General features: G+C 39.1%; 1 protein-coding gene across 2 annotated transcripts in view; it reads left to right on the top strand.

Moving 5' to 3' along the window:
• Positions 1–26060, top strand: part of ANKFN1 (ankyrin repeat and fibronectin type III domain containing 1) — a 155808-nt gene that overhangs the window by 82821 nt on the left and 46927 nt on the right. For both annotated transcript variants that reach the window (XM_033431762.2, XM_033431763.2), the window contains 6 exons: positions 1992–2089; positions 5101–5191; positions 10604–10711; positions 17859–17958; positions 18251–18383; positions 18861–18977. In XM_033431762.2, coding sequence (XP_033287653.2) covers positions 1992–2089; positions 5101–5191; positions 10604–10711; positions 17859–17958; positions 18251–18383; positions 18861–18977 — 647 coding nt within the window. The remainder of the gene's footprint in view (positions 1–1991; positions 2090–5100; positions 5192–10603; positions 10712–17858; positions 17959–18250; positions 18384–18860; positions 18978–26060) is intronic.

Raw genomic sequence — 26060 nt, 5'->3', positions numbered from 1 at the left:
AGGTCTTTGAATGCCTTGTTAGGGTTTAACTTTACTTTGGAAATCAACTGGACACTATGAAAAGATTTTATGAGGAGAAACTAAACAATTAGATCTGCATTTTAAAACTATAATTTGGGCTATAGTAAGAAGATTGTATATAAGGATAAGGAGATGAACAGAAAAATCAATTAGAGTTTATCAATTAGGCCTACAAAAAAACCAGTTGCAGAGTTCATGCTCAGGATTATAAGGGTCTGCTCTAGAATAGCTTCAGTGTGAGGAGGAGAGGGAAATTTCTGGGAGACATTTAAAAATAGAACCTACTGGGTTTAGTAATCAACTGGTTGTGAGGAATTGGGGAAAAAGAGGAAGCAAGGATGCACTGAGTTTTGGGGTTGGTTGACTGGATGTGTGGCAGTGCTAAATGAGCTAAAATTAAGAAAAAAAGAGGAGAAACATATTTTGGTAAGGAAAAGTACTTAATGGAGTACTTCCACTCAAGTGGAGTGGGGACATTCAGGTGGAAATTTACAGAAAGAAGCCAGAGCTCCAGAGAGAAGCTAAACCTAGAATTACAGTTTCAAGAATCATTGTTGGAGCCATAAAAGTGGATGAGGTCACTACCTGGGACAAGCATGAATGAAAAAGGAGCCAAACCCTCAAGGAACAATACATCAAAGGACAAAGAAAGGGAGGAACCAGGGAGAGCCTGAAAAGAGGGAATCAGGAGGCAGAAGAAGCAGAAGACAGGGTGCAACCGAAACCAAGGGGAAAGAAGGTTGCAAAACACGGGGGGAGGCCAAAGTGGCAGGATTTCCCAAGAAGAGGCTGTTGTGGATGATCAAAGCACTAGGAATTTTAGGAGAGCAATTTCAAGAGAGTGAGGATAGCAAGCTAGATTCCCAGGAGCATAATGAAGAGAAGCAGAGGAGGCAGGGGCAGCAACTCTGAACAGAGGGATTGTGTGACTCTAGGGGAACAGCAGGATTTAGAGATGGTTTGGCTTAATTTTGAAGTATTTAAGTGTCATAGAGAATATAATTTAAATCTTAAGGCCTATAGCTTGTCATCATGAGGTTTAGAACATGCAGGCCTTGTCTTCCATGTGACTGAAGCTCCTGCTTCATTTAGGATTGCCTCAAATCCTGCCATGTGTAAACGGTCACTTAAGACCCTTTTTACTGATGATGTACAATTTCTCTCTCCTGATCACGGTTTTTTCAACCAGAGGAAAATGTTATGAAAGAGCGTGTCTCACAGTAAAATGGGGTGTTACAATTTGGGTGTTAAGATTTAACTGTGAATGAACACCCACTTTGGGGACGTCAGGTGTGTGGGGACCACCAAAGAGATCAGTCACAAATCCCAAATTCTCCAGCTGAAAAGAAGCCTAATGAAAAAGCCTGGAAGGCAATATCAGGGAGGAGAATGAAAGCCAGGGGAGCAGCATACGACACACTAAAGGAAGAGGGTGATTCCAGAAGGAAAAGGAGTCAAATTATGTGGAAGGAAATGAAAGGAGGCTTCTTCATTTGGGATGAGAATGCCCCTGGGAGCTCGAAGTAGCACTCTCAGCAAAATGGTGAAACAGAAACCAGACGTGGGGAACAAACAGAAGGTAATATCCTAATGAGCCCTTCACTTCTTACATGAAGTAAATAACATCTTCTATATACAATCAACTTTTATATATAATGTGCCTGCGCACGTGTGTCTATATACATATATACATACATACACATTAAGGTATATTATTCACTGTTGAATGATTACTTTATTCCCCGCCTCTGTTTTAAAAAATAATGGTGAACTTGGAAACTGACTTATGCCGAGGAGAATTGTTAGATGTGCCAATACAGGGAAAGGAGGGTAAACTTACTGTTTTTGAGAGAGATTATATGCTAGAGTTTCTATGATGCTTCTTGGTAGATGACTATTCTCTCTCTCTTTCTTTCTTTTTCTCTTTCCCTCCCTCCCTCCCCCTCTTCCCCCCTCCCCTTTCCATCCAGTGGAATGGAGCACGTCTAAAGACTTTTGTCCTTTGGCTGGAGAAATCATCATGGAAAACCTGCAGACCCTGAGGTGCACAATCACAGGACTCACAATGGTAAACACCATTAGACTTCCCATTCCCCTACCCCTGATGCTTGTGCTGGGATATTCACACATCCCAGCAACAGCCAACGCCCAGTCCTCTGGCAACAACTGCCACTCGTTAAGCGTGCTATGTCTGGTACCCATAATCTGAACCCCACAAAGGAGTAAGCAGACAGCATGAACCACTTTGTAAGCTGCCATGTTCTACAGAGATCAGAAAAAGACTGGCCTCATGCAAGCCTTGAAAGCTGCTGCTTTCTGGATCGCAGGCTAATCTTTGGGGAGGGATCAAAGGCTCTATGAGATCCAATTTTGACTCCCTGTCTGATGGTAAAAATAATAGCTTCATCTAACCCTCATCCCCACAGCCTCAGTTGAGATCAGTCATCAATTGGAGTCACACAATTTCCTGAGAGAAACCCTTTTCCCTTGATTAAAAAAAAAAAAAAAAATCTGCCCAAATGTGCTTTCACAGAAAAGAAACTATATGTGGTGGCACTACATTTCTCAGTAACCTGAACCAATTTAAACTGTGAATGAAAAACTGGAAGACTGTGCTTATTTGTTTAACCAATCTAAATTTAAGTGTTAATTATTTATAGAACTATAAACCATATAAGCATATGAAATGCAGAAAATAAAAACACCTAACAAATCAGTCCAGACTGGAACAAACCCTGTATTTCCTCAAACAATTAAATGCAACAAAACTGGATCATCAAAATCTTTTCAACTGAAAAAGATTTTAAGTAAACTTAAATTAAACCTGTACCTTTTTATCCAATTCAAGTAATTAATATCTTAGGACATTCATATGTGAGAGGTAGAAGGAGAATTTTCTTGTTGTTTTTCTAAAAGGTTAGTCAATTAAAACAGTTATCTGTAAAGCGTAATCCTGAAGCCCAGAATTAAAAATCTGTGTTAGGTTGCACCTCTTCAAGTTTGAACCAGCTTATTCTAATAGAATTCTTGGTGGTTGGGTCACCATCACAGAATCTTAACTTTTAGTCTTACTTACACATATACACCAGGGGCCAAAACCGTGGATTAGCAGAACAAACAAACCCCTGAATGAGTGGCCCCTACAGATGCTATTGTCATCTGATTCCCAACCCTATAGCTCACATGATGGAAGAGGGGCAGAGAGAACCCGAGGGAATTTCCGCTGCTTAAAAGAAAGAGTGATATGGTGATAAAAATGGAAAACTCTCCATAGAGAGGTTCTCTAATATTTGAACTAATTTTTTACAGGGATTAAGGTTTTGCAGTTGGTCATCCAATGAGAGCAACACAGACACTATCCTAATCACATAAAAGCCTAGAAGTAGATTTACACTTCAGAGAATCCCCATATCCTTGAGGTACCTAGAAACCCATTTTTAATGTTATAAAAATCAAATTTATGATATGGTAGGGCCAATACTATTAAATCCCCAGCAAAGGCTCTACAACGATTGCTATTTTTTTTTAACTTCAAACACCACTTTACAAATTTTGCAAGCAAGGCTTTAACAAGTGCTGACTCCTAAAATACCCCTTTGGGTTCATCAGAAAAAAAAAATTCCTCAAAGCAAAAATATAAAAGCATAAAACATTTTAAAATATTATAAGCAAACAAAAAACAACTCCTTAATTCTTTTTTTTAAATTGAAGTATAGTTTATTTATAATGTTATATTAATTTTGGATGTAGAATGTAGTAATCCAATATTTTTATAGATTATACTCCACTTAAAGTTATTAGAAAATATTGGCTATATTCCCTGTATTATACATTATATCCTTGTATCTTATTTATTTTTTACCTGGTAGTTTGTACCTCTTAATTCTCTTCTACTATCTTGCCCCTCCCCTCTGGTCACCACTAGTTTGTTCTCTACATCCTGAGTCTGTTTCTTTTTTGTTACATTCCCTAGTTTGTTTGGTTTATTTTTCAGACTCCACATACAAGTGACATCAGACAGTATTTGTCTTTGTCTGACTTATTTCACTAAGCATAATAACCCTCCAGGCCCACCCATGTTGTTGCAAGTGGCAAAATTTCACTCTTTTTTAGGGCTGAGTAATAATCCATTTTGTGTGTGTGTGTGTGTGTGTGTGTGTGTGTGTGTGTGTATAATCACATCTTCTTTATCCATTCATCTGTTAATGGACACTTAGTTTGCTTCCATACCTTGGTTATTGTAAATTATGCTGCTATGAACACTGGGGTGCATATATCTTTTCAAATTGGTGTTTTGTTTTCTTTGGATAAATACCCAGGAGTGGAATTGCTGGATCACATGGCAGCAGTTCTATTATGTTTTTGAGGAGCCTCCATACAGCCACAACTCCTTAATTCTTAATGTCATAAAACATTAAAGCATATAAACCATTGTCTTAATAATGGTTTTAAAACTGAAGTAGCATCAAAGAACTAATTTTTAAAATGTCTGAATAACTGAGTAAAGGATATTTATTGCAGCATTATTTATTTAGCATAAAATGCGGAAACAATCTAAATGTCCACTAATGAGGGATTGGTTAAATAAATGACTGTGTTTACCCAAAGTGAAGTACTATACAACTACTAAAAGAATGAAGCAGATCTCTAATTATTAATCTGAAAAGATGTTCATTACAACTTGTTGATCTTGTAAAGCAAGTTGATCAGCGAGAAAAAGGCAATAGTGGTTGCCACTGGGGAGGAGAAAATAAGGAAAAAGAGGTAAGGGTGAGAAACTGCAGGTTTTGGTAAACCTTACAGAACTATGACTTAAAAATTGGTGTATAATGGTTTGGGGAAGGTCAGGAAAAGCAACTATGATATTCCAATTTTGAAAAAAGAAAGCACAAAGAAACTAAGAGGGCACCCCAAATATGTTTATTATCATGTAAAAACATAATAGTCAAGAAAAGCTAGAAAGTTAAAGTATGGGTAGTGGGATGAACAAGTTCATCAGACACAGAATAAAGCTTCTAGGGTAAAACTGACTAAATAAAATTCCCAACCCATCATTCTCTCTATTTCGATACTTTGCAGGGCCAACAGTATTTTGTTCAAGTCTCGGCTTATAACATGAAAGGATGGGGACCTGCTCAGACCACGACACCAGCATGTGCCTCTCCTTCTAGTAGGTGGTGGCTGTGAACTCTCTCAAGCCTGGCCAGACTCCAACTCCAATTCCATCCTCAGGATGCCATTGCCATTCCCTCTCCCCACTGCTTGAGACTAATAAGATGTCCTCAGAGTAGCATCTGGCCACATAATGAATGATTCCTCTGCAGAAATGTTCCCCTGGGAAGCAACTCAGTGGAATGAAAGAAGAGGGAATTTGGAACCAGCAAGACTGAATTTGATACCCATTATACCTTTTATTAGCTGTGTGACTTTCAAAATTTACTTAAAGTCTCTGAGTCTCAATTCAACATCTGTAGAATGGGTCCGATCATACCCTTCACAGGGCTTTTGTGGAGATGTACTGAAATGGCACAGTAGGACTGGCTGGCCCAGAGTACACGCAGTCCATTTTAGACCTCACCTCCCCTTCTTCACCAAAAGTCTAGCAAATCTTACTTACATTCTGTCAGAAGAAAAGCTTTCTTATTAACAGGCACTCTGATACACTCTGCCACAAACAGAAATCTATAATATTTATTATGGTGGCTGAAAAACCCAGCAAAGCCACTTCTAATTATCTTAAACTTAATAATTTATGTCTGGTGTATTTGGCAATTCTCTATTAACCAGAAAATTTAATTAACAAGAAGAACATCTCCAGACATACTACATGATAGAGTTTTCTGCATAATGAACCTATTGTTCTGAATTATATTTTATTTTAAAAATCTTCACCAATGGGATCATTTAAAATGGTATCATACACTTCTTGTGAAAGTGCAAACTGCTCCATCCTTTGTGGAACACAATGTACCATATTATATCAGCTGCTATAAGAACATTCGTTTCTTTTTCCCTATAATTATACATCTAAGAATCTAACCTAAAGAAACAGATGCAGACACACAATCATGAACAAATATGTGCACTGCAGCAATATATTGATATAGTGAAATATCATGTGTGGTGGGGAGAACAAATATCCAATATTAACTCTGCGGTTAAATAAAGTATGATATATATAGATCCATACTATAGAATAAAATGCAACCCCTAAAAATGGTGTTTTAAGAAATGATCCATTGTATAGAAGAAATTCTTATAAGTTTCATGTAAACAAACATCATAATTTTTTTCATATAACATTTAAACTGTGAGTTTGACTATAATTAGGTAGGTGTGTCTGCATATAACTATTAAAATTTAACAGCAGATATTTGGGTTATGAGATTATGGGCTCTTTAGTTTCCTATTTTATATATTTTTGTACTTTTCAAGTATTATAATAACCCTTTGCCCAGGAAAAACCATGAATCAGGTGGTATATTATGGGCTTTCACATTCAGCGTCTCACTTAATCCTCACAACAGTCATTGTTCCCATCTTGTGGCTAAGCGTCATCATTATCATCTGTATCACCATCAACAGCAGAGCTAACGTTGATAAAACTCATTATATGCTGCATGTTAATCGAAGAACTTTACACAGATTAACTCAATCTTCATAACAAACCTGTTAAGGTTTGTTATGAAGATTGAGGTGATTTTTATTATTTTACTGATGAGGGAACTATTAATATTGAGGTACATACACACATACATACAGCCCAACAACAGAAAATTAGCCAGCACTGAAGTCAGGTCCAAATCCCATGTTCCTTGCTCTTAACCACTATGCTGTCCTCCTCCTCTATTAATAAGGAAATTAGGATTCAGAGAGGGTGTTGCCTTGTCTGGGGTCACAACTTTGGTAACATGGCTGAGCCAGGATTCAAGTCTGAACTAGTCAAGACTCTGCTGTGGTAGCTAATGCCCTGCTATCAGGCAGACAATCAGACTAAAAGCCAGCCAACCATTCCTGACTACTGCCTCTGGTGGATTCAGCTAGCTAAATCAGGCCATACAGAGCCTTGGACCACAAATACCAGGGATCTCTAAGACTCCTAAGTCCCCTAGCATTTGATGATTTAACTATTCCAGTCTTACTTGGACATCTTTCTTACTGAAGACTTACCAGAAACACATACGGGGAATACTGGAAGATTAAGATACTTAGGGAACCCATCTCATTCTACGGGGGTAAAAAGAGTATGTATTTTTGGAGATGGAGGGATAGAAGGGATAGAACAGCAAAAAAAAAAAAAAAAAAAAAAAAATTAGACCTGAAGGTGGGTCAGAGGGAAACCCACTCCACACGCAGACCCCATGCAAATTCTGATCTGTATGATGTATTTACTTATAAACACCAGATGTCCCAGTTCTATAAACTTCAAGTTCTATTCAGACACTCTCCCTCAGAGCCCATTTGAAGAGCTCTCTCCAGAATGAAAAGAACAGTTGTCCAGGTCTGGGAAGAGTTACTTATTACTTGGTAATTAACGCAGCAAATGGCAACACTTTCTAAAACAGCACATTTGATTAGTAGGGGTATCTGGCAAAGAACTGAAATCCAAACATGTCATTACAGTCACTGCAGACATGCCATGTCACTTGGAAAGAACAATATAAAAACACTCTGGTTCTATTTATAAACAGAGTATGACATTGTGATGTAACATATATCAGTATTCAGATATTTACTAGAAGACAATGTATTCTAACATGACAGAATAATTGGAAATTTGGTAATATGTTCCAATAAGCTATAAAACTTTTTAAAATATTTTTACAAAAGGCCTGAATGTGTTTTTATAGACTTATGTTATATGGTATGGTACATAATAAGAGAAAAGGACCCAGACAGGCTTGTCTGAGTTACGATCAGGAAAGCCCTGATATCACCAGTGAATGTAAGCTCTGCACTGCATTGCAATTCAAGTGTCTCATTACCAGAACAGTGAACAGTATTATGTGGCATGATCTGCTCTTTTCCTACCACACTAAGTTTATTCCTGTCAGGCTCCTGATTTCTTAATATATTTTCAATTTTCTCCCTCATCCCTAAAGTCTCCTATTTTATGTAGTCATCAGAACCTTCCAAACATCTATGAGAAAGACTCATTCTTTCCAAAAACCTTGGCATCATGTCCAGTGCTCACTCGGGCTGCAATTTAGCATTAGCAATTTTCTAATGTACCATAAAGTCATCAGCTCAAGCTCACCTCTGATGTAATAGGCCTCAGCTGAAAGAGCCAGGTCCACTTCATCTCCCCCTGCACTGATGGCAGTATTAACACTCATTAGAATGTATTAGCACGTTCAGGGCCATATAGTAATTCAGTCCCCCAGGAGTCTTACTCAAGCCAACAACATTGCTCATCTTATCTGAGTACTTCAGATACATTCATCCAACTAAGGAAACAGACTCATAACGGCCTCTGGGAATACATGAGAGCAATGTTTATTCTCACTGTGTCCAGATACCAGGGAAACTATAGATAGTCCAAGGGCCACTTGGAGTTCGTTCCCTCAAACATTTCCAAATTTCCCAGTAAAAGATCTTTCCTAGCCCATTCTACGTGAACACCATCATGCTTCTAGTCACAGTGCCTCACCAACATTTAATGAGCATCTCCAATGTGCCCAGAATGGTGCTTTACTTACAGTATTTCTTTGAAACCACAAATAACCTAAAAAGAGACTCAAAAGCTCACTTTACAGAGAAAAAACCTGAAGCAAAGAGAAATTAAGTCACAGTTTCTGCCAACAAAGAACAGAGTCCACAGAAAGCACCTATGCCAATTCCCTGTCTCCAGAGTTGACCACAACTAAGCCACACCACACAGACTCCAACCAAACTCTGACCCTCCTTCTCAAAAGAAAACAAAAACAAAAACATGTCCATGGTATAAGGAAATGAGCACTATACGGAGGGTCGTGAGACTATGTTATAGTCCTGGCTATGCCACCATCACCACCAAGCTGAAAAATTTAGAACTGGAATGGTTATCTCTGGGCCTCAGTCTTCTAAGAGGTAAAATGAAGAAGGGTACATGGGGGAAGGTGGGAAGGAGTAGGAATTAGAAAATCTCTGAGGCCTTCCTCTTCAAAGGGAATTATCTGCTAAGGTAAGAAATGATGTTTCCATACTCACCACTCAGGAAGTGAACTTTCCAACAATGAGTTCCCTTCTTTTTAAGTTATTATTTACATAAGGCTTTCCACATAACATTGCACTGGATAGCTAATGTACCTCTCATCTAATCCTCACAAAAATCCTGCAAGATAGATACTATACTCCTTTTTCATACTACAGAGTAGAGGCCCTGTCAGTGTAAGTAATTTGTTTTACAGACACTGAGCTAGGAATCAGAAGAACCAGGGCTCAAACCCAGGTTTATCTGACTCCAGAACCTGCATTCTTTCTAACTATGTTGTCCTACTCGGCCTGGGATGGACCAATGTGGAATGCTTTTACCTAACTTTAACTGTCATGGCATCTGCTTAAATTTCTAAACAAGGGAGACTCCATATTTTAAAATAACTCTGGGTGGAGGGAATTTGAAACTTGTTCGATTAGAATTTAAGCCTCAAATATACTTGTGAACTAACGGGCTTTTCTCGAAAAGAATGTCTAGCAATTTTAGAGAAAGCATTTCAACCAAGAAGCACTTAAAGTTGTTGCTTTTGAAAGATCCAGAAAGTAAAACCAGGGGAAAGAGGATAGGGATGGACTATGAAATGACTGACCTGCCGAAAAAAAAATCTAGAGTTGGAGACAGCAGAATTATAATCTTGACATTAGTCCCATACGGGTTATTACTCTTGATATCATTATAGCCAAATGGAATGAAAATAGAAGGGGGAGAAAAATCTCAGTGGGTATTGCAATTTAAATTTGCCATGTAAGCTAATACTGTATATTTAGAGACTGAGCAGACAGGGTGGTTGGTGGCTCGGAGTATGTGCAGGAGTTGCTGTGCCAGCTAACCAAAGCAGACATTCATTAGAGCAAAATGTAGATTTCCATTTCTTGGCATCTGACATGGGCTCTTTCCTTGGAAAGAAATGTCAATTTGGCCAAAAGTGTCAAACCTACAATAAAAGCATTGGGACCGTGGATTTCATCTAGTCTGCACATTCCCACCCCTTTCTTTCCTACTGTGAAAATCCAGTGGCGACTTGGGGTGCTGAGTGGAGAGGTGACAGGGAACTGATTAGGACACAGACGCTGAAAAGGAGGGTAAGGAGCTGGGGGAGGGGAAATTGGACTCCCAAATTCTCTATTTTCTTTTGGCTTTCAATTACCATTTTCTCTTGCCTTAAAACTGCCCAACTCGAGAAACCAACCACAATTGCTGTTTTGCACAGGGCCTGAAAAATGGCAGCTTCCAAACCCTTGGTAATGCCTGCTAGTTGTGCAAGTACTGGGTGCTCATCCACACAGTCTGTGGGTAGTATGAGCAAAACTCAGCTCCCGAGGCAGTGCAGGCAAGAGGCCTCGCCTACTTGAAAATTTTACTCTGTTTGTTTCTTTTGTTCAATAGACTGGAAAGACTATGACGACAGAGCGCCTAGACACAAGGGACAGAGTGAAGTTTTGGAAGGTCTGCTGCAGCAGGTCCGAGCCCTTCATCAGCATTATAGTTGCCGGGGTAAGGATAAAAATCTGTGCTGGGCCATCGACTGAGGTCTTGGTGGCGCCGGTAATTTTAGCAGTTTCCTAACTGGGTCATACCTTCTCATTCATCAGGGAGGGAGAGAGATATTAATATTTGTACATCTGGAATCACTTTACAGCACTATCTTACTTTAACCCTTCAGAAGAGACTTCCCTCTCCCTTCCTTCCCTTCCTCTTTCTTTTGCACCCTCACTCCATAGGAACAGTTTGAAAACAAGCACAGGAAAAATTGCAGCTGCCATTAGTTCCCTTCCCTTTAAATTGTACCTTCACAAAACTTCTCAGTGTGCTGAGTCTTTGGGATATTCACGCTCAAACTTTTCACCTGCAACAAAAATTCTGTGAATATCCCTGAGGAAGCACAACCAATTATAACAGCAACAATAATATTAAACTTCTGTGTACATTTATTATAAAATTTACATACAATTCACATCCAATATCTCTTTTTCATCCTCATTTTGGCAATTATCACTGAGGCTAAGTGACTTGACCAAGGTCACAATGCCAAGAAGAGACAGAATCAAGATACCAACGTAGGTTTTCTGTCTCCAAGCCAGTCTTCCTGCCACACCTCGTTTTTGTCTCCCACCCTTACATCAGGACAGGGCACTGGATTTTAATCTTCCCCTATACTACTGCTCAAGAGGAAGTAGAGCATAAGTTCTCTAGACCTAGCCAACTACACCCAGAAAGTCTCTGAGAAGCTTTAAAAAGATTATTTTCTACTTGGGCTGTTCAAATGGGACAGGGTCAGGTTTCTGATCTGTGTAATGATTCGTGGAGCAGGCACTTAGTTTTATTTGGAGAATTAAATTTCCATAAAGTTTTCATTTTCCATGCTCCTTCACCCATCACATCTCTAACTGCATTGTACTCTCTAGATTCAGGGCACTGCAGGCCCAGCTAGGTTAATAATCTATGGTTGAGACTAAGAAATGCTAAATGAGTTTTGACTAGGTATAAAGAAATCATACTTAGCATTAGCAAAAAGTTGTTCCCAGTTGCTGTATAGCTATGACAACAGAGCCCTTCAGAAATGTCGGCTATAGCTAGAAATGAGGGCAACTGTTTGCAAGAAAATAATGTTCTAATGAGTGGTTGGTTCATTAGGAGATGTAAATATGCATGGAAGAGGCTTAAGAAGGAAACCCAAGTGGGATTTCATTCTCGGATCTCTAGGAAAACTTTACCCAGACTAGGGCCTTCAACATTCCACACCGACCAAAGTACACTCAGTTCTCAGTTATCCAGGGCCCATTTAACCAAGACAGGCGTTATCTAGGCTCCTTTCTCTTCTTCTGCCTCTCCATCATTTCCCTGCCCATTAGTTCCTGCATGGCAGGCTAAAATAATGAAGCAATTGGATAGATTATTCTCTGCAATTCATAAGCCACTTTGTGTTTGGTCTTTATCAGAGGGGGAAAGCTAAAACTACTCATGAGAATGAGGGATTATTTTTTATATTATCTGAGGATTTAGATGTTCTCCCCATTACTACTGGATTACATTCCAATAATCAAGAAATGATTGTCTAGACAGCCCAATTATTTCTATGGTTTCCATCCAACTTTTATCATGTACCTATTTTCACCCCACAGGGATGTAAATATACACACAGTATCAAGAAAGCTTTAAGTAAGGCATAAGGTAGAACTTCCCAAAAGGGAGGAATATTTTTATATTGAAATGTATATTTAAACAGTACTCAAAGTGTGTTCCACATAAGAGTGGTTCTATAAGATGCTCAGCTGGAAAAGGGTCTCTAGTCAAGTATATTTGGATATTGTTACATTATATATCCCTCTCTTGGAAATGTAAAATAGACATTAAAATATTAAAGACTCTAATAAAAAGAAATTTTGAATTTGGTTAAGCAAGCATTTTCCAAACTTACCTGGCCACTGTAAAACATTTTTTACAGAATTAGTGTTCCAAGCCACAAACTTTGGGGAACACTGACCTATAATATGCCAGGATAAGAGAAATGACCTTCCGAGATGATACAACATAAATCTCTCTAAATCTAAAAGGATAAATTAAGGATAATTAGGTACTGCATACAGAAAACTACAAAATTGTTATTTAAAATAAACTATATTGATACTACGTGGTTTACAAATTTTATAATTAGAAAAAACAATTACTTCAAACCCCAGTTCACCCACTTACTGTGTGTACTTAAGAAAAGCATTTAACTTATCTGAGCCGTAGCTTCCCTATCAGAAAAAAACAACCATAATAATATGTATCTTTCAGGACTGTTACAAGAATTAAATTAGATAATGTATTAAACTCATCTGGCATGAGTAGGCACTTTACAAACTCTAGCTTATTTTTTTTCATTGTTCTTCCAAATGAAGAATGAGATGCTCTCATCCTCAGCATTTTATATGTCCTAGAATTAAAGTATAATCACTGACTCCATTGTAATGAGCCTGGAGTACTCAATAGATACACAGCATATTCTAAATGCAGAACTAATAATAAAACATCCCTTCTCCTACCAAAGCCCTGCATGGGAAATACCAAAACCCACATTAATTTCTCTATTTTTGGCTAAAAAACTGGCCACAGATAATTCGCATCTTCAGTACTGGGACGGAAATTCAATGGAGATGTTGAGTGGCCTTTATTGTCCACAGGGTTGATGCCCTGACATACATAATGAATTATAAAGAAGTCAACTGTGTTCACTAAAGCAGTCCCCTACAGGAGTGAATTTCAATTATCATCCAATTTTTCAACTGGCAAACATTAATTGAAACACTGTCTCCTATGTGTTAGGTGCGAGACATACCAGTATGAATAACATAAGCTCTCTATGCTCCAAGCACTTAAAAGCTAAAGATCTGCTTCATTCAGAGTCCAGAAAACTAACCATTGCTCCAGAGCCCTGAACTAAGCAGAGACAGAATAGAAGCCACAGTGGTTCTTAGGAAAACCTGAGTTTAGACCTTGTATCAGTCAAGATAGGCTATATCATGCTGTAGTATCCACATGACCCCCCCAAATATTTATTTCTCCCACATGCTATAGGTCTACCACCGGTTGCCTGAGGGCTGGCTGTCCTTCTGTCTTGTCATGATCCTCTTTCTGGAAATATATTTCAGCACCCATGGGAAAAGGAAAAGAGACTCTTGAAGGTGTCATGTGGACAAGACTTTATCATTTACACTCAAAGTTCATTGATAAAACTGGTCACATGGCCCCAACCCAACCACAAGAGCTCCAAAAGTACAACTGTATTGTACCATGTGCCCAAACTGGAGGAGACCTGAAATACTGGACATTTTCATGGGCCCCTTTCCCAACTGGTAGTAGCATTTCTCATTTTTCTCTTTTTTTTAGTCCAATTTTTTTAGTTTAGTTTTCATTTTTATTTAAGTTATATGTGACTATACTCTGAAGCCCGATTATGTGGGTTCAAATACAGGCTAGACATTTACCAATCTGCATGACCTTAAGCAAGTTGCCAGCTTCTCTATACCTCGCTTTGCTCACCTGTAAAATGCAGATAAGAATTATATAAACCTGTCGGCCATCTGAGGACTGAATTACTTAAAATAAGTAAAGCACTACGAAGAACTTTATTATGAATGAAAAAACAATTTCTCCCATCCTCCATTTTCTATTCCCTAGAGGCTCAATTATTTTGATATTTTCTCCATATCTCTAAATAACAGGCTTATATTGCTAATTCTTGATTTTTAAAAAAATATACAAAGTAGAATTGGTCCTTCATTAAAATGATTTGTATGTTAAATATATATATATAGTTATTATCTCACTAAGGAAGATGATTATTTCTTTTTTATCCCTCCACCCTCTTCTACGTATATGTAATTCCTACTCCCTCATTCTCCTAATATAGTCATTTAATAAGATCAATATTTATTGCTAACATTATAATGATCATATAAATTTTATGATTATTTTCCTTTCCTGGATAACTTGTTTCCTCTGTAGATAATAATCAACTTTTATTATGTGTTTTTTTATTTTTCCATGTGCTTATAACCAATTAATCCCCAAGCTATTCTCCAGTTCTCTCAATTTTCTCTCAATACAATCAGATACATAAGTATTGTTTCAAATGGTATCTTCTTAAAGAAACCTCTCATAGAGCCCTCTGACCTGCTCCAATCTAGCCTGGTTACTGGCTGCCTCTATGTCTGTTACTTACTGGCACCCTAGGATCTCCTTTCACCACCACGTTGAGCACTCTTCTTGCCACTCTCCAATACTGGATTTCTTCTTTTTTGTTTACCATCTCTTCCTTTTTCTGGGGTTTGTCTGCCATTGGTGGGAGCCTTTCCTCTAGTAGCTTCCTGTCAGGACACTTGGGAGCTAATTTTTGGATACATTAAGTGTCTTAAGATGTATTTATTCTATTTAATATTTATTTAGGATAAATAAGAATAAGTATAGAAGTAGATAAGTATAGTATTCCCAACTGAAATAATGTTCCTTCATATTTTGAAGGTGTTGCTTCATTGCCTTCAAGCTTTCAGTGCTGAAAAGTCTGATACCATTCCGATTCCAGAAGTTTTATATGAAATCTACTTTTTCCTACCCTGGAAGGTTTTAAGTTTTCTTTTTACCTTCAGTATTCTAAAATTTCACTGTTATGTACCTTCATGTGGCTCTATTTTTGTCTGTTGTGCTGCACATTTGGCAAGCTCTTTCAATACAGAAACTTATAGCCTTCAAGTATGGGGTATTTTCTTAAATTATTTTTTAAATTATTTCTTCCCCTCCTTTTGCTCTGCTCTCTCCTATGAGAACTCTTATTCAGATACTGAACCTCATGGACTAGCCCTTTAGGTTTTCTACCCCCGCCCCTCCTACTCTCCATCCTCATGTCTCTTTGCTCCACTTTCTTGCAGATTTCCCCAATTTTATTTTCTATTTGGTTTTTCAGACTTTGATAACATATTTTTAATTTCCAATGTTCTCTATTGTTCTCTGAATATTTCTCTTACAGACCTTTATCTTTTTTACAAGGATGCAATGTCTTTGCTTGTCTCTCAGGCTATTAATGACAGGCTTTGTTTCATTTTATGTTTTCTTCTCTCAACATGGTCTCCCCTCTAAATTGCTTTTGTTTGGTTTTGGCCTGTGTTTTTTCTGTGACATGCTTTTCAAACTGCCTAGTGATCCTTGGATGTGTACTCAGATTTAAGAGAAGAGAACTCAATAGCTGTTGGGAAGCTCTGAGCACATGGATAGGGCTCCTTAGTTACACAGATCACTGTAGGGTGATCTGGCATGGCCTTATCTTTAGGAAAGCAGTAAAGCCAATGTCAGAATCTTTAGGTGTACTCTTACGCTAATCAGAGTCTCCAGAGATGCTCCTTCCAGTGTTCTGCCTGGAGAATATAAATTTGAGTACCACTGTTCCAAGAGTCCAGTGGGGAAATACTCTGTATGGAAACTTTCATTTAATCCACCTGTTTTGAGTACATACCACTCCCTCCCTCCATTTTTTAACCATACACCATATCTTTCACTCTAAAGATCTCTGTTTTTATGCTTTCCAGAGAATATGCTACTAGCTTTCTTCTAGAGTGCGGAAAGGGTAGGAGAGGATATTTAGAAGTCTAACTACTTTTTAAACAGATTTCAACAAAACACCCTGATTTTAGCTCCACATCCACCACTCTTCCAGCAGTATACGGTGCCCATGGGTGAGTCAGGTTACTTCTCAGCTTTCTCAGGTCTGCTAAATCCATCTGTCCATCTGCTTTCTAGCTACCAAAATTCACGTGCTTTTGTCTCCTTTCCCATCTCTTTGTCTTGACAGATTTACGTCACTTCCTCTTTTTTAAGTCTCTTTACTCTGCTTTTAGTAAGATTTTGGGAGAGAGTAGTATGTGATAAATAAGTTCAATATGCTGCCTTTAATCAGAAGTCCCAGCAGCATTATTTTCAAGTAGAATATAACCAGCAAAATACATGTTCAAGTTAGAAAAAAATGCTTTTGCTTTGTTCTGCCAGGAATAACCATTACCAACACAAGCTTGAAGCTGGCATGAATGCTTTTGTCAATCAGCTCATTCCCAACTGCTCCTACAGGATCATGGGCAGAGCCACACTGGGCCTCAGGCATGGGCCATCCGCCCAGGTTTCCATGTCTAACAGCAGTGATATGGACCACGTTCTCATCCCCAGTAACACGTCTGTCAGGAGTCTGGTGATGACCCCAATAACCTCAGCTTCCCTTCATTAATTACATTTAAGATGAGAATTAAATCAGTGATCATCTAGTTCAGCTCTAGGGAGCACAGTTTGCAAAGACTGCTACAGGAAATCTACTACTTTTATCAGTGAGAGCTCCAGCTGTAAATAAAAGAGCTAAACAGAAGCAATGGATGATTTGTTCATCACTGTAACCATAGAACCTAACATATAGTAGTGTACCAATAAATATTTATTCAGTGAACAAATGCTTGTTTTTCTGGGTACTGCCTTTTTTATCTTGGACAATCCACTTAACCTCTCTGTCTCAGTTTCTTCTTCCGAATAACAAGGATAATCATACCTATGCCTACAACTATTTTTGTAAGCCAACATACACACTGGAAAAAAACTACCCCAGAATGCTAGCAGTGGTTCTACTAACGTGGCAGGATGATATGTGTGGGATTTTGTTCTTTTTTTCTATGCTCCAGACTTCCTGCAATGTGCCTATATTAATTTTATAATGAAAAAAAAATTTAATGGAATATGCAGACTAACAAGAAGAGCTTTGCCAACATTGAGAAGTATGTGACTATTAAAAGGCAATGGGAGCTGGGGACAAAAGTTGATCTCGTTTCTTCATATCCCACCTCATAATAAATAAGGAGAATATAAACAAAACACCTAAGTGACTTCACCTGGAGTTATAAATGTTACTCATTTCCAACAGTTTTGAGGAGCTGTTCATTAATTAACTACTGGCATCTCAAGATACAAAAGCATCTTGACGGACTGAATGAGCTGAATCCCTACATGAAACTGAGTATAAGTGACACTGAAGGGACAGGAGACAGAAAGGCAAAATGGTGGGAAGAAGGCACTGAGACTGTTGTTCTTCCAGTGGAATTTACACTGTATTTTTTTTTCTGTGTTCCAGAAAGTTCAAAATTACAAACCACGGGCTGCAAGCAGTCAGTCTCTAGGAGCCTGAAACACCTATTCCATTCCTCAAACAAGTTTGTGAAGACCTTGAAACGGTGGGTCCTATGTAGTTTTTCCAGGAAGTCTTAGCTTCTCAGGAATCTGCTGCTTTTGGTTCTGAGTGGAAACTTGGTAGAAATTTCTCTTTTTTTATTATTAAGACAATACAAAATTCACTTTTCTTCTGAAAATTTGGACAAGATAGCCAATAAATTTGTTGTATTTAAGAATATGCTCATAGGTATATTTTAAATTATCTTTTATCATGTCCAAAAATATTTTTTCCATGATCCAGGCTTGGAGGAGAAGATGATTGAGGACAATTTTTATTTTGCTTTTTCTTTTTAGGGGACTCTACATAGCTGTTATATTTTATTACAAAGACAATATGTTAGTCACCAATGAAGATCAAATACCGATTGCTGAAATAGATGACTCTCACACCAGTTCCATTGCACAAGATTTTCTGTGGTTCACAAAGGTATCCTGAGTTCTAATTTTATTCTTCCCCACTTTGCACCAACAGTCCGTGCATAAATCTCTGAAACTTTAGTTGAGGGGCTGAGGGGTCTCCAGTGACCAAAATGTTGGGGTGGGAGTAAATTATCTCAAAGGTCTCTTTCAGCCCTGATTTGCCCTATGTCGTTAAGAATGCCAAAATAGTATCTACACTACATTTTCAAAGCAAAGAAGCTTCCATCCTGTCAGATTGTGTCTCCACGATTCTGAGTTATGGGATCATTTGGCAAAGACTAAAATGTGAATCTGATGGTTTCATTAACATTCAGATCTTTTTCCAATTGGACAGAGATCAAAAAGTTGTTTCGCATGCATCTGAAAATGGACTGGAGAACAAACATCGAGGGTCAGGTTTCCTTCTCCCTACGTTGCTTTGATGCCACAACCTAAATCATGTACTGGCTTGGACGATGATATGACTTCGTGACTTCTTTTGCAGCTGTCTTGTATGTGGGAAGATATAAGGTGGCTGAGGCAAAGCACACCTATCTCGATGTCCTCATCCACAGTACTACAAACTCGGCAGAAGATGCTTGCAGCAACAGCCCAGTTACAGGTGAGGGGCCAGGGTTCAACCCAGACCTCCAAGGAAATTTTAGAAAATCACGGCAGTTCAGTTACCAATCCTACCTGGAAAGGATATATGAAGTCTTCTTGGACAGTTTGAGCTGCACACCTGCCTTTGTAGGGAGCCTGTGCTTCTGGCAGTCTCCTGGAAGGAGGAACAGGGGTCTAACCTGAAGAGTCTAGGTGTGAACAAGGAGTAAAGAGACTTGAATTCTGGATTTGATGTTAATCGGTCAACTCATTTCTCCTTTCTGGGTCTGAGTTTCATCACTTGCAAAATAAGAGGTTGACTAAGCTCCCTTGAAGACCTCTTGATGCTCTGGCATCCTGTGCATCTATGAGTATACGGAGATAGACAAAGAGACCCCCAGATATTTTAAGGAGTTTCTTGGCTTGATACTTATGGCATCAATGATGCAAAAGCATTTGCATACATTTTTGATAATTTAAAAAAAAAAAAAACTTAAAAGCTTACCTTTAATTCTGAATTTAATCCTTCTGTACTATTAACCCAATCAGATCAGGTCCCCAAGCCCTGCAAGAATCTTTGTAGGTTCCAGAGCCCCTCCTAGAAATGATATTGAATTCTAACCCGTCTCTTCTGGGTTTCCCTTTCATTGTTTTTGGTTTTGTTTTGTTTTGATATCTGAATTCGTGCTTCTTAGCACAAAAAAACATCTGCAACATAGAACTGGGCCCTTTAAGATATCGATAAGCCTTGATCAGTGATGGGTATCTACCTACAAAGCTGTCAGTTACATCAACCCCAGAGATACACATAACAGGAATCTACATAAGCTGTGTTCGGCCAGGCCATACCAACCGAAGCATAAAAATAGAGTCATAATAACAAAAAAAGATTTTCTACAGTTCCACCCCCACCTGCAATTACACGAATTTCATTTCTTGACCCATGCAATAATTTGACTCCTTGCAATAATAATTATTGTCTTGCTATTATAATAAATTCTGAAAGGTAACCCTTAAACCTCCTGTTCTATGCTCCATTGCATAGGCAGTATATTGCCTTTTGTCCTCAGTAAGATCTAAAAAAACCGTGCTCTCCATTTCAACTCACTCTTGATTACAGAATCTTCTCCTTCAACTCAAGAAGTTCTTGGAGCTGGGCCATGATGACTGTGCTGAATTCAAAGAGCCTCTTCCTTTCATCACTGACCAGCTTGAGCTGGATCAAGCCACTAGACCTCAAGAACACCTCTTTCTTTAGGATAAACTTCATTCCCAGTAGGCTCCTTGGTCCCTTAGTAAAGTTCTTTCCCAGGAGTCCTTAATGGACCCTCCCATTAGCCCACCATACAGCCCAGACGTGCTTAGATCACAGACTGAACAACTTTAGAATTTCAAATGGGGCTCTTTATTTTATGTTTATTAGAGGCTTCCTAGAACACCTTCATCTGATATCACTAACATGAGAAGGGTTAGGCTGTCTGTCACAAGCCACTGCAGTTAAACACTGAGGGGCTAGAGGGAAGCCATGATGGTCAGTGTGCCCTACTCAACTATTACTTCCATTGCAACAGCTCTTGGATTTGGCCCCCCAAGGTACTGCCCCCATCACTTTTCATAATGCATCAGCCCCCTTCTGAGGTCATTTTCCTCCTTGCCTAGCTTAGATTAATTAGCCCATCATAATCACTCCCTTGAAAATCCTCTAAATTTTTGGCCACTGTCTCCCTCCGTATTATCTATTTGGAAAAAAATCCAAGCCTGGATGAATCCAACATGTCTACACTGGAGTAGTTGTACACTGCTGCAGAAAAAGCACCACTGAAAAGGGGGGGGTGAGGTATGATTGGTTTTATGTTAAATTCATGACTACAATTCTCACATATAAGGTTACCTTGTGATCACATTCCATTTCTCTACTAAATTCACTTTCCCAAATTACAAGGCAACTATTTAAAACCTTTTCCATTCTACCACATCTCTTTCCCCTTCCCCACATTCTCCATCCCCACATCAGGTGACACTTTACTGTATAACTCATCAAGAAAATAAATAGGAAATAATTCTTTTTCCACTGCCAAATTGAAAGGCCTCCTTGCACTGATGCTACTTTCTCTTCCTCCCTCCCCCCCCCATTCCAACAGATAAAGCCTCACTCCTCCTACCAAAGGCTCATCCCTCACATGTGCTCTGGATCTCAGTTCTTCACTCCCTCCTTCAGCTACCAATCTCTCTTCTCTTCTTTAGAACCAAACTTCTTGAAAGGGTGGCCAACATTCTCCTTTTGCATTTACTTCCTCACTTCCCATTTAGTTCCAAGCTCTTTCCCTGACTTTTGTGACCACCATGCCTACCAAACTGCTCTCTCAGGCCACCAATAATCAGAGGCAGATGGTGCTCGTAAAGCTTGAGCCGAGAGGCCCCTCACTTGCATGACCCCGTGAGTGTGGGAGTCGTGCAGTGCTCAGGGAGGGGAAGTTGGGTTACAATCTTCGTGATAAACTGCCTAAAGAAACACAGGAGGGAAAGGGGATCAGAAATTCCAAATACTCCAGTATTGGGGGAGATTTTCTTTTTAGTCTAAATATTCACTTTTTTTTTTAATTCACTTTTATACCTAACTTTCATATTTGTAATTTTGTATTCTTTATCTTAAAGAGGACCCCAAAATTGTGTGGTACAGGCCCCTACAAAACCTGGATCCATCCCTGCCAATGACTTCGGTTTCACTATGTCCAACTGACACTTTTAAATCCTCTTTGCAACTGACATCTCAGCAGCATTTGATACACTTGGTCCTGCTCTCCTTTTTTAAACTGCCACATCTCTTGGCTTCCATGACTCCATACTTTCCAGATTTTTCCAACTTCCTGGCCTGTCTCAGTCTCCTCTGCTAGCTTGAATGCTGTTTCCTCTGCTTAGAATCCTCTTCTACTTCTTTGTCTCACTAATTCCTACATATCCTTCAGATCTCAGCTTCATTTTTATACTTCCTCAGGGAGTCTTTCTCTGATCTCCCAATTAAGTGAATCACGCACATAGCACCTTGCATTCTTCATTCAGAATGGTGATCATAATACCATTAGTTAATTATCTGTATCGTTATCTGGTCACTGACCAACTTGGACTGTGAGTCCCTGAGCTCAGGGAATGTATCTGCCTTGGTTACCACTATATCCCCCATGTGTGGCATGTGGCAGATCATCCTTAAGTACTGGCTGGATAAATAACTGTATTTATCAGTCCAACCCCTGTACCCCTAAGATCACACTGGAGGGTACGCTATCTAACCAAAGGGAAAAGGGATCACAGAAACGTACCTCATGTCATAGTTACCACCTGGAGAGCTCTCCAGCCCTGCACAGTGACCAGTGCCTCGTAGTACTTAATAGTTACCCCTTTCAGTGCCCATCAAAGGTCAGAGCACCACCTGCCTAAACAGTAGGAGTCACTTTCATCTTTTTTTGTAATACCTATTGCCCAAACTCCTTGCTGACCTTTAGAATGAAAATGTCTCGAAATACTGAAGCCACTCTTTTTTTTTGGGGGGGGGGCGTGGAAGGGCGGGGGGCAACAAGGCATAGAAAAAAACTTTTCAGAAGAGGAAGAAACATAAGTTTGGGGAGATTTATGCTTAATATTTTAGGTCTCTTTACTAATCGAACATGTCTTACAATGTCCTGAGAAACGTTAAAAGGCATCCTTAAATAGCTCGATTGGCATCAGCCATACATAAATCCTATTGCTTTACCTATGGTATATCTCATTTTACTCTCCTCCCCTTTCCAGCATCACTACCACTGCTTCATTACTCCAGATACGTCAAAAGCCTCCAAAGTCGTCCTCCTGCTTCCAGTCTTAACACCCTCCAACCTGTTCTCCACACTCCTGCCAGAGTAGCCAATAAAGGATGCTGACCATGTCATTCCCTGACTCATACTCTTTCAAGAGTGGCGCAGGTCTTCCCTGGTGGCGCAGTGGTTGAGAGTCCGCCTGCCGATGCAGGGGACACGGGTTCGTGCCCCGGTCCAGGAAGATCCCACATGCCGCGGAGCGGCTGGGCCCGTGAGCCATGGCCGCTGAGCCTGCGCGTCCAGAGCCTGTGCTCCGCATTGGGAGAGGCCACAGCAGTGAGAGGCCCGCGTACAGAAAAAAAAAAAAAAAAAAAAAAGAGTGGCGCAGACATTTTATCACGGCACACAAAGGCCTTCCTTGCCATCCTTCTCCCTCTCCTCTGTTTCCATGGCACCCTGGCTTACCTTCATCAAGTACATACAAACCACTGTGCATCCTGCGCCTTATTTTCCAGTTTCTGCTCTATAGGGAGTTTTTTTTTAATTGATTTTTATTAGAGTATAGTTGCTTTACCATGTTGTGTTAGTTTCTACTGTACAGCAAAGTGAACCAGCTATACGTATGCATATATCCCGTTTTTGGATTTCCTTCCCATTTAGGTCACCACAGAGCACTGAGTAGAGTTCCCTGAGCTATACAGTAGGTTCTCGTTAGTTATCTCTTTTATACATACGAAGGTTCTTTAATACATGATAATAAATAATAATCGTGAAACAACTTTCATTTCTCTAACAGAGTAAGTGCCAGCCATTTTGCTAAGTGCTTTCCAAACTATATCTCATTTTATCTTCACCACACCATGATGAGAAATTACTATTATTGATATTCATTTAACACTGGATAAAACTGAGGCCTAGAAAGGGAAAATAACTTGCCCAAGGTTGCACAGATAGGAAGTAGCAGAGCCTGGATACAAACCCTGATCTATATAACTCCAAAGCCTGTATTCTTTCCAATATTTCATCACCTTATTGTGCATTCATTTTACAAAAAGCAGACAAAAATCTTAAACAGAGTGAATTATATACATTATAGTTAAAAAAGAAAAGGTAAAAGTCTATTCTGTATCATTTGGAGCCTATCTAGGAGAAGTGGTCTTACATTTTATCTGGAAGAAGGTAAAGTATGAATTAATATGACCTAGGCAGGAGAGATAAGTATCTGCCAGCATTAGGATTAAAAAATACTAATAATAAGATTAGAAAGCCTATAAGTGGCCAGGACCCCACACTGTTTTTCTTACTTTTAGGAAAATGGCAGAGGCCCCAAGAGGCAGAAGGGTATATTCCTCTTACACTGAGAGATACCTGAACTACTTATCCTCAAAATACAGGAATAACCTGAAACTGGACTGGGTTATATTAAACTTTCCTCCTCCACAGATTTTTTTTTTTTCCTGCAAACTCTTACTTTATTTTTTATTGGAATATAGTTGATTTACAATGTTGTGTTAGTTTCAGATGTACAGCAAAGTGAATCAGTTATACATATACATATATCCCATCTTTTTTAGATTCTTTTCCCATATTGGTCATTATAGAGTACTGAGTAGAGTTCCCTGTGCTATACAGTAGGTCCTTATTAGTTATCCATCTTATAGATAGTAGTGTGTATGTGTCAATCTCAATCTCCCAATTTATCCCTCCTCCCCTTTCCCCCCGGTAACCATAAGTTTGTTTTCTACATCTGTGACTCTATTTCTGTTTTGTAAATAAGTTCATTTGTACCATTTTTTTTTTAACATCTTTATTGGGGTATAATTGCTTTACAATGGTGTGTTAGTTTCTGCTTTATAACAAAGTGAATCAGCCATACATAAACATATGTTCCCATATGTCTTCCCTCTTGCGTCTCCCTCCCTCCCACCCTCCCTATCCCACCCCTCCAGGCTGTCACAACATTTGTACCATTTTTTTTAGCTTCCTCCTCTACGGCTTTTAGAAACGAGTGTTAGTGAGCTAAAGCCAGGTAACAATTCATGAATACTATGTCTCTTTCATTTTTCAAGGGGGGGAGAAGGTTTCCCCGAAATTTTACTCTTCTTTTCCAGGCCTTCATATCTCTACGCCAGACCTCCTTCAACTTCCCATGTCACCCCAAACTGAATGAAAGTCTCTAAGTATTGTGCATCTGTCCAGGGCTTACTGACAGCCCTGTGGTTTGCTGTGGTTATAACCTAGAGGCATTCCTGTGAGCCATCAGATGCCTTTTATTTCTCTTTACCTTGTACAATCCTCAGAGTTCCCAGATCTCCTAATCTTGATGGCATAGCATGACAGGTATTAACATGGTATGTTTTTCCTTTAGGCACTAAAGAACCCCAAATTTGCCCCCTTAGAACGTGGTTGCAACTTATTTTCCAAAGATATTCCTCTTTTAAATTGGCCTCTTCCCAGAGCTAGCTATCCAACCCAATTTGCTATCAATAAAGAATTTCAGGAAGACTTTTAGTGCTTCTCGTTTAGTCAGCATATCCAAAACTAACAGTGAATCACTGATAATAAACTCTGCCTAAATGAAATGACCATCTCATTCAATGTCCACTCACCCACTTTGATCCAAAGCAAATCAAATTTTCCAGTGTCCTAATGATGTTACTTCAGTCAACAAAAATTTCTTGAGCTATTACTATGTACCAGGCACTGTGCAAGGAACCCAGAGAAACAGAGATGAAAAAACCATGATTTCATGACATGTACGTCAATACACAGGAAAGTCAGAGTCATGCTAAGATACAAGTTGGTACACGAAGCAGTAGGGGACAAAAAAGGAGATGATAAGTTCTACCTGTGAGAGTTGAGAAAGTCCTCCCAGAGAAGGTGAGACCCGGGCTGAGTGTTGAAAATGAGTAAGTATAAACCAGGGTGGAATTCCAGTTGGAGCACTAAAGAAAGCCCATACCCTGCCTACTTGTATCAAGCTCGAAAGTTTACGAAACACTTTCTCATACGTTGCTTGACTTAATCCACCAATCATTCTATAAGGTAAGGATTAGCGTAAGGGATGTCTGAGCTGTAAGGACTCTTAATTTTAGATGATGAAACTCAGAGCCAGAAAGAGTAAGTCATTTTTTAGAAGTCTAAGTGTTAATGAACAGCAGCCAGACCTGAAACTCAACACCAGGCTAACTAAAGGCTTAACAGCAGTAATGTGCTGGAGCCAACTTGTACTCGCTTAGGAGAGCCAACAGTTAAGTATTCAGAGATTTTCAAAGCCTGTTGTCACAACCTTTGGTAGCTTGAAATAGGGT

Source organism: Orcinus orca, chromosome 19 (genome assembly GCF_937001465.1).
Source record: "Orcinus orca chromosome 19, mOrcOrc1.1, whole genome shotgun sequence".
Lineage (NCBI taxonomy): Eukaryota > Metazoa > Chordata > Mammalia > Artiodactyla > Delphinidae > Orcinus > Orcinus orca.
This window is presented reverse-complemented; position numbering and strand designations above follow the sequence as displayed.